General features: G+C 46.0%; 1 protein-coding gene across 1 annotated transcript; it reads left to right on the forward strand.

Annotated features, from left to right (window-relative positions):
• The first annotated feature begins 5,805 nt into the window (after window positions 1-5,805).
• LOC140219414 (uncharacterized) lies at window positions 5,806-9,853 on the forward strand. The gene is made up of 3 exons (XM_072289206.1): window positions 5,806-6,117; window positions 6,925-7,018; window positions 7,213-9,853. Exons 1-3 carry the CDS (start codon window positions 5,965-5,967, stop codon window positions 9,624-9,626), a joined length of 2,661 nt encoding a protein of 886 aa, XP_072145307.1. The 5' UTR covers window positions 5,806-5,964; the 3' UTR covers window positions 9,627-9,853.
• Window positions 9,854-10,225: the final 372 nt, after the last annotated feature.

Raw genomic sequence — 10,225 nt, forward strand, 5'->3', positions numbered from 1 at the left:
CTCGAAAATCTAGGGGCTGGTTCGGGACAAAGAACGTCTCGATGGAGCGAACCGCAGGCTTTCTTCTTCTTCTGCCCCGTTCCTCGAGACGGCGCGTTCAGTGACAGCACCCCAAGCGGATGAGGCAAACAAAACATCCAAAAAGAATTAATAAATAAATTAAAAGAAGCGTTAAGAAGCATCAGTTAAATTATAATATGGACATAATGTCCAGAAACATAATAGTTGGTTAAGAGGAACGCCGTAGTGGAGGACTCTTGATTAAATTTGCCCTCCGTAAGGCAGTGGCGCACCAATATTTTTCAAGAGGGGGTAAGAGGTCGGGCGAGCTTCCATCTACCCGGACTCTCCCTCCTTATATAAATATATTTACAGAATTCCTTCATCGACGCAGTGGCTTTAATGCATGGTAAGGGGGGGGGGGGGGGGGGTGAGGGATGCCTGTGTAAAGTCAAAATAGTTTGGATGCATTTCCGTACAAGTTGGCGGCGAGGAAATCAAAATACGGGATATCATACTTACAGTTGAAACTTGATTTAACGAAGTAATGATCTCGCTCGAATTATTTCGTTAAATCGGGAAGTTGGTAGGAATGAGAAAGGAATTTTTGGTACTTCAAAATCTAAAATTGTGACGTAGCGACACTCAAAGGCTATACAGTGGCATTGCATTTGCCGCTGACCGTCGCATTTCTTGCGTCCCCTTGTGACAGCCTGATTCATGCACGCCTTTTCTTCGAGGTTGAGCGCTTTTCTTGGGAGGCGATGCAGGCCAGGTAGACGGTCACATGAAGTTGTGACAGGCTGCCGATATACAAAGACACGGAGAGCGAACGCAGGGTTGTACAAGCAGGCCCAGCAAGAAGGAGGAGGAAACAACTTTATTAAGCCAAAAAGTTGCGATGAGGTGATCGGCGCCATCTGTCACATAAACCATGAAGTAACGAGAGCAACCACCGCCACTCCTAGTGCCATTTGGTACGTACGAGCGCTACCGACTGCAGAGTTCGTTGCTCCATGCATGGGCACGGCGTGCAGCCTCGCTAAAATAAAGATATGGCCGTGACTAGGGCGTCTAGATGTTTTAGCGCGATAGCGTTAGAGCGCACGCTGAAAGAAAAACCCGTCTGTGTCAAAATTCGAAAGAGATCGCCGCTTTTTCTACTCATTTACTTCAGGAAAACTTCTTTACATCAGGTTTTCTTTAATCGAGTTTCGTTAACCTGGGAATGATGACAGCATTGAGCCCTATGGGTACCTGCCGGAGAAGGGAAATGTCTTCGTTAGATCGGGAACTTCGTAAAATCGGGTTTCGTTAGATCGAGTATTATCTGTATTGGCGTAATCAAGCCAGAATCAACAAAAAATAGAAATACAATATCAAACGGCGCAACCAATACAAAGTCAAAGTGCACATAAGATAGACCGCCATCAGTTACAACGACGTAAAGGAAACCAGTATTTCCGGTTATATTTACTAACTATCATTTATTTATTAGTTATTTATTCGTTTTTACATACCGCAGCCCATCTTGAGCTGTAGCAGGAGTGCCGATAACATCATATGTCAATTGCAGACAAAAATTTGGTCAGGTGCAAAGAAGGAACATTTCCGGGCAACGCAATCCTACGTTCATTTGTTGAGGGAACGAAAACTGCTTTTACACGTCATTTCTGGGTTGGAATGGTAACAGATTTAGGCTGTGAGAGCTACGAATAGGGGAAGGTTCAGAAAACTTAATGGATTTGTCTTAGCGGGCACTGCATGAACATTAAGGTGTTCAGGAACTTCATGTATTTGTTGTGGCGACATCTTGCCGGAGTGGTTAAGTTTAGACTAGAGAGGTTAGCAGAAGGTGAAAAATCCCTATCGTAGCGACGGTAGGTAAAACGAACAGCCTTCCTTTGTAAAGACTCAAGCTTCTTAATATCGTTTTTAATGAAAATAATTCTAAATAACAGATGCATATTCAAGGATTAGGCGGACTGATATTTTGTATGCTAGCAGTTTAGCTTCTTGAGGAGCCACACGAAGGGTGCGTTGGAGATAGCCGAGTTTTTTAAATGCTTTATTACACATTACTTCAATATGCTCACTCCAAGATAAATTGTGAGTGAACAGAAGTTCAAGGTACTTATATTGGGATACTTTTTGCAGCAAGGAGTTATTAAAAGAGTGCGAAAAGAGGGAAGGAGTTTAAAAAAAAAACAAGAAAGAAACGATGAAGTTTATGCTCATCTGTCAGGTGTCACACCATGAGCAAAAGTGTGAGAATGCGTCTTCACGAACAGTATGATCTTTAGGATAGTGAACATTGTGGTAGAGGACGTAATCATCAGCATAGAGATGTATGCTAGTGATTATACTTCCTAGCAAGTCATTAATAGAATGTAGAAAGAGAAGTGGGTCGAGGACTGAGCCCTGCGGCATGCCAGAGGAAACCTTAGCGTAGCGATATGGGAATCAGAAACATTATAATGCACATATTGGGAACCGTCGGAGAGAAAATTCGCAATCCAATCTACGAGTTTATGATTATTTAGGATCAGGCTGAGTTTAAATAGTATTTTATGGTGAACCACAGCATCGAACGCTTTGGACAAATCTAGGAAAATTACATCAACCTGCGTACCAAGGTCTAGTGCTTCATCAATGTCATCAGTGAATTCTACCAGCTGAGTTACGGTGCTAACACCACGACGAAAAGCATGCTGACCATTATTTAGAATGTTATTGGATTCCAGGTTGTCAATGATAAGTTTGTAAATTATATGTTCCAGTAGTTTGCAAGAGTGAGATGTTAGAGAAATCGGTCGGTAGTTAGTTAATATTTGCTTATTACCAGATTTGTGTAAAGGTAGAATTTCAGCACTTGCGAAGTTATCTTGAGCAAAACGGATTGTTAAAGGTAGATGCGATTCTTTAAGAGCTTTTAGTAGATTCCTCATTAATTACAGGAGTGGCATTATCAATCCCACGAGGAAAGGTGCATTGCCAATTTTTATAGCTTTTAAGAAGCTGGGGTAATGTTGATCTAAAAAAGAAAATCTTCGCCAATTTCAGCGTTCAGGTCGAAGTTCCTCCTTCACGTCATTATGGGCACCCTGCAATGCAGTTTGCCGGTACATGTCGCGCCACCTGGCAGCGGCGGTGAGCACCTGCGGGTAGGCCCTCACCGTCATTTCACCATTGTCCGTGGTGCGCTCAGGCCCGCCTGCAAGCCTGCTTTTCCAATTTTCCAATGGATTCCCCGCGGCCTCTTGGCAGCTTCTTCGTGAGAAGTGTGAACAAAAAGAACAAGCGCAGATACTGCTGCGTTAAGAAATGTCACAACCGCGAAGGGGATGTCGGCATCAAATTGTACCGCTTCCCTTTAAAACCGGGGTAAGCAACCCGGCGGCTGAAGTGGATCGTCGCGGTTCGTGTCGGTCTTGCGAATTTCTGTTAAACGAACTAAGACGGAAGTGCAAAAACAAGAAAAAGAAATGAAAATGAGCCAGCAGCGGCATCTGCAAAAATACACAATAACTGCATAAACATGCGTGAACTGATTCCGGCTGTTGTAAATCAGTTTTGATAGTTGTTTAGCTCGTCTTGCTTCAAAACAAACTTGCAGTAGTTGTTAGGTGTCAAATCTAGCTTCGTAAGCGCTTGTATGCGCTGTGCTTCTTCCTGCGCCAAGATCAAGACGCGAATGCTGGAACCGAGCTCATTCGTGCCGATGTTTTCTCGCGCTTACAACAACAGCACTAAGGTTGGAGTACACTGCAGAACACGTCGAGTATTCGAAAATTAGCATTTCCCTCGCGCACACAAGCGCATGTTTGTTCAGTCTTCACGTTGTTTAGTCTCAGCTGATTACTCTCTATGATGCTTCAGCGGTAATGCCCTCTCACAGTCGAGCCCGAACGACAATACCAGAATATGCTCGAGGCACTTCGTCAACGGACAACAAAGCACTTACCTGCCAATTCGCCAAAACCTATACAATGTGAGGGGCAAGGCACGCTCCAAGTAAGGAAGCGACAAATGACAGTTCAAAGACGTCCACGGCCGTATTTGCTCACTTTAGTGGCATAAAATAATGGTTTGTTAACGCACTTCGAGATCGACGTCGTAAGCATACTTACTTTGTTGTGACAAATACTTCGCGACCTGCGGTGGTTGCTTAGTGGCTGCGGTGTTTGGATGCTGAGCGCGAGGTCGCGGGAATAAATCCCGGCCACGGCGGCGGAATTTCGATGGGGTCGAAATACCAGAACACCCGTTTAATTAGATTTAGGTCCACTTTAAAGAACCTCAAGCGGTCCAAATTATTCCGGAGTCTCCCACCACGGCGTGCCTCCTAATCAGATCGTGGTTTTGGCACCTAAAACACCACAATTTAATTTAAGCACCTCACTGTGATGTCCGTGCTGTTTACTTCTTTGACACGGTATACGTGGTTGTAGTAAAAGATTTTACGTCCTTTCTCAAGCGTCGGTGGTTCAAAATGGTCCTCGACGTTTTCGATTGCATTAAAACCGCAATTTAGAACGTCCGAAAAGTTTCAAACGAGCGCCGCAAGAGCATGCCTCCGCAACAGCGGCCGCCTCGGTGTTTCGCGCAACCGACACGGTGGCGCTGACAGCTGAGCCGATCGCCGCGCCGCCTGACCATTGCAGGGAGCCTATACAGCAGTTTTAGCGGGATCACCACTCCGCTTTGAGCGCCGTAGTCTAGTGACCTGTTGTGACAAGTGTAGAACATGTTTCGTCAACCATGGTATTGCTCATTTTTTTTCTTGGTTCTACCGGCGACAAAACGGTGAATGCATGAGAGAATAAGGTTTTCGAAATGAGAAACTAAATTATTAACATTATTACCCGCGCTCATTTGCACAAAGTAATCGAAATTTTCCCTCAAGGTATCAATATGGAAGCATCATTCAAACGATCGAATTTTGGAAATGAGGTGTACGAAACGCGTACATTTTTTTACCGGAAAATAAATACTAACTGAAGCTGTTATATGGTCCGAAATACCTTCAACAACTTCGCACTCGAAACCGTCAACCACGAGGCAATGGCTGAGAAAAACTAGATCTACAATGTTTCACCTCTGGCAGGCTGCTCTAATACATATATCGTTTTAAGACCAGTCGACTGCGATAGCTCAAGAAGCTCCTTCGATGAGCGAACCTCATCACCAGGCGGAGTCAATGGTGGCCACGGTATATCTGGAGCATTAAAATCCTCCATGAGCAGTGTGTCTGAAGAGGGGATGATACAGTCATGCGAATACGTATTCAGACTAGGTAAGAGGTCAGAAAGTGAAGATGGAGGGCTGTATAGGACGCCGACTATTACTGATGGCCTTACAGTGTATACCTTACACCAAGCAGATTCTAGTCCGGTTGGAGCTCGGATTCCAGAATATTAATGCGATGGCCCTACGGGAGGACCCCATGTCGCAAGAAAATGCGGCGTCGATGTTGGTATGAGAAAATCCTCTCCAACCACGCATCCCGATCCCCGCAGGCGCATAGACGTTATTGAAGTAACTGATTTTCTCAAAGTAAAACGCGTCCGAAAATTCATAAAGTACAACTTACACACAACCAACAGGCATGATAGCGTCGGACTGTAATTTGAATATGCGAGAAAACATAATTATGTTACACTGAAACTCAAGACACTAACTCATTTTTTTAGATGTCGTTTGAGAACTGTCCTCGTGGGAGCGGCGCGCCCCGCTAGGTACCTGCAACACCATCCAGATGGCGCTCGCCTCCGCAATCCACTAGGGTGCCTCGATGCGCGCTCCCCCGCTTAGGGTGAGGTCACCCTTTGAACCAGCCGGCGCCGCCTAAACCTGTTTTCGCGCGCTCCCTCCGCCATTGCGTTGCCCGCGTCGACTTCGCCGCGCTGCTGTGCGGGCGTCCTCGAAACGCTGCTGCGTTCGCGCGGCTTTCATCGGCGTAGAATGCCTGGATGTTGTGTTCCTCAGTGCTCCAACCATTCGAGAAATGGTTGGAGGATGTTCCATTTTCCAAGGGACCCAAAAAGGCGGCTTCTGTGGCTGGTGCGAGTCAAGCGTGACAAGTGGCAACCGACGAACTCCTCGTGTGTCTGCAGCGTAAGTGCCACATGTTGGTTCAGTGCTGTTTTTGTTGCGATTTATTTGTATTTTGTTGCGTTTGGGCAGCTAAGTGTCGTTCAATATTCTTCTTGCTCGGCTTAAAAAAGCTGCGTGAAACACTAAAACAAAGTAAATGAGTTTCACTACAGCGCGGTACAGGCCATTGTCTGCCGCTTGCTTGTTCGCATCCGAAATTGCACGACACGTGTCCGCTGGGGAATACGTACCACGCGTGCTTTCGCCGCTTCTTTTCATTCAAAGGTAATTGCCTTTACTAGGCGCTTGCCAGCGAATTGCGGTCTGGGCCCAAACATTGCATCAAGGCACAGAGCATGAGGACAAGCAAGGGCACATAAGCTGTGGCAATTACTGTGCAAATGGATGGTCCAGGAACCAATTTTGATTAATTCACTCACGATTTCTGAAGTTGTTTTTGACATGTGTGCGGCGTTGGGTAGCTTCCGCTGCCTATTAACCGGACGCTTCGTCCTACGACGCCGCATTATGTCAGTAAATGAGATTAACAGAGATCGTTGTTATGTGCAGATTGAGGCGCTCATTCGAGTAATTCGCCTGATATTTCGACTAATTTGTTCTTTGGCCTGTTAACCCGACGCTTCGTTCTGCGATGGCGGATTAAGTCAGTGAATGAGATAGACAGGATATGTTATGTGCAGATTGAGGCTCTCATTCGAGTAATTCGACTGATATTTGGACTACTGTGTTCTCTTGCGTGCTGCCTTCATTGTTTTCATTATCGAGCCGGAAATGCGCCGCTAATTTCAATATCAAATTCATCTGCAGGCTCATTTCGAAGCCAGCAGCTTCGAACAGAACCGCGCGGATGGGTGGAAGAAGCTCAAGCCTAATGCTGTACCAACGGTGTTCCCATTCAAAGGTGAGATGCCTCCTGACCCTGGTATTTGTTACCACGTTGCTTATCGGCTCATTATCTACATTTGAAAAAGTTATGTGAGGAAACGATTCATGCGCATACATATTAAATTTTCTGGCGCGCCTTCTATTCTGCTTTTAGTTAACACAATCTTAAATATATGTAATGGGCATTTTTTCTTATTTATCTGTTTCCAGAACTTCCTAAAGAGCGAAGGCCACCAAGGGAACGAAATGCACACGTGCCTGCATTATTCAGTGACGACGCAGCCGCACACAATTCTTCACGAGAAGTGAGAAACGTTCTTCCCTCAACTACGCAGGAATTTTCTCCCGCTGATTCTTCGTCAGACGGGGAGATAAATGAGAGATTGGCGGCTACGGAAACCAACAATGCTAATGGGCAACTTACTTCGACCCCCAGGGATGCACGGCTTCAAGAAACTGCAATAGTTACTGCGACCCAACCCCTCGATTCTGAGGCAGCTGAGCTTAGGAAGAAGATTGCAGATCTCACAGCAGCCAATAATAAGCTTAGACAACATCATAACGAATCTAAGAACACTGTCAAAAAACTACAGATGCAGGTACGCAAGCTGCAGAAAGAGGCAACTAATTTCTCACGAAATACGAAGTTTTTAAATGAAGACCAAATTCGTGCTCTTTCTCGGAACAACAATCATGGTAATTCGTGGTCAGCGCAAACAGTAAAGCAAGGTCTAAAAATTAAATTTGCTTGTGGAACCACCGGGTATGAAACACTCAGAAAGATTGGCTACCCTCTTCCATCCAGCAGAACGTTAGCAAGAAGAATTCAGGGCCTGAAGTTTCTGCCAGGTATCCTGCATGAAGTGATCGACGTCATGAGGTCGAAAGCAGAGGGAATGGAGGACGTGGAGAAAGACTGCGTTCTCTTTTTAGATGAAATGGAGATAGCACCCGGATTTGAACTCGACCGTGGCGAAGACGTGCTTCTGGGAGGAACGACGTTGCCCTCAAAGCCTGAAGAGCCAGCCAATCATGCTTTGGTGTTTATGCTAGGTGGGGTAAACCAGAGATGGAAGCAAGTGATAGCCTATGAATTCACTGGTAGGCACGTGGACGGCTCTGTACTCAAGGCATATGTCCTGGAAATAGTGCAGATATGCAGCCAGATTTCTCTAAGAGTCCGTGTTATCACATGTGACATGGGTGCAGCAAACCGCGCTATGTGGAGAGAATTTGGCTTTTCGAGCCACCGCCATTCGACAACTTCGTGCTCAATACCTCACCCAACCTTAAAAGGGAAGGAACTTTTTTTCATCTCGGACCCGGCACATGTCCTTAAGAACCTGAAAGGACAGCTTCTAAGCTCAAAAGTTTTCACACTCAGTGATACTACAGTAAGCAGGAACGGACTGACGGCCTCGAAGGTGAAATTGGAGCATGTACAGGCCGTCGTGGATTATGACGCAGCCAACGAACTTAAGGTAGCACCAAATTTGTCAGAAACCCACATTAGTTGTGGGCACTTCACCAAAATGAAAGTAGGAGTCGCTGTCCAGCTCTTCCGTGAAGCCCCACCAGCTATTCGGTTCCTAATAAAAGAAGGAGTGATTGAGCCAGAGGCCGAAACAACAGCGTGGTTTATGGACCTCGTTTCTAGGTGGTATGCCCTCATGTCATCGCGTCATCCCACCATGGCGCTAAGCCGCAGGAACATTACTAAATATCATGCCGCCTTGGACACACTACGCACGGCAACAGACACCATCAGAGAACTGAAAATGGGCACTGGATCTCAGTGGAAGCCATCGCAAGCAGGGGTCCTAATTGCGACAACGGCTGTCCTTCGCCTTCAAGAAGTGCTTCTTGGCAGTGAAGGGTATGAATTCCTCCTCACGAGCAGGCTGTTGCAAGACTGCCTAGAAAACCTTTTTTCTGTGGTGCGGCTCATGAAGCCAGTGCCCACTGCGTATGACTTGAAGTGTGCACTCCGACTCGTCAGCGTCAGCCACTTTCTTCACACTCCGAGATCAACAAGCTACGAACTTGACGACCGCGAATACCTTGTCGATCTGCTTGCACATAGCAAGAAGGAATGTGCAGAAAGCGAAGTCGATGAAATCAACGACACGGAAATTCTGTTCATTGAAGAGCTCACGTCAACCGAGTGCCGCATCTTGTTTTACCTTGGCGGTTTTATTTTGAAAGGAATTTTGAAATCTATAACTTGTCCGCAGTGCAAGGCTGCTCTCCTTGGCAAGCCTGACGATCAGTATGCTTCCCTGACTGCACTCAAGGAATACGTCAGGGATGGGCAAAACCTCGTATATCCAAGCGCTGATGTCATGAAAACTTTAAAAAACTACGAGGAACATTTCACCGCTGTCAACTCATGGTGCACAGGCAAATTTTTCACCATGAAGTCGCCACTTCGTTCTCTGATAGCCTATCTCGAAGGCATAGACAAACCCTCAGTGAACACATGCATGGCTCACAAAGAACGAATAAGCAAAATGCTGACTGCTGCATATGCCAGAGTGAGGCTCCGAATTCATCTCCGACAAATTCCGAGCACTCATCCTAGTGGCCACGGAAGCAAGACTTGTGCAGGGGTCAGCCTTGCGTAAGCAAGCTGGAATCTGCAGTTCTGCGAGCCTTTTCCTTCAAAGTCTGAAGTCTGCATCTATATATATAGTGATCACAACTATTTTATCAATTACGGTCTATTTAACATAAATGTCGACTTTTAAAAAGTGCAATAATGTTCAGTGTTCACGTTCCCATTAAACACAAATCTCTAACTTTGTGTGTTTTCATAAGCACTGAATAAATGATTTCATGTTTGCTTGGGTAACAGCTTTTGTATTCATCTGGCTGTTACCAGACGAAAAGGGGACTTTATATTTTATTACCGTTGCTGATGCTGTTTCTTCAAAGCGTGCAGAACCAAGACGTTGTTGCATTGACCGCGTCGGCTGAATTTTCTTACCGATCAAATTCACTCGCATTGGGACATCAGTGAGGTTTCCCATGCAATCCTGTTTACCGCGCCTCCGTTCACGAAGAAAAATGCCCATTCAGCCTTTTAACGCCCTCCGCATAACAGCGCGGGAGAAAGGGGGTTAGCCCCAGTCGCTGCCGAGCGTGAGATAGGGAGCCGGAAAGCGGAGGAGTCCGTTCTCCGCGAGAACGAGCATGCAGTGGGAACGAGAATGGCGGCCGCCGT

Source organism: Dermacentor andersoni, chromosome 7 (genome assembly GCF_023375885.2).
Source record: "Dermacentor andersoni chromosome 7, qqDerAnde1_hic_scaffold, whole genome shotgun sequence".
Taxonomy (NCBI): Eukaryota; Metazoa; Arthropoda; class Arachnida; order Ixodida; family Ixodidae; genus Dermacentor; species Dermacentor andersoni.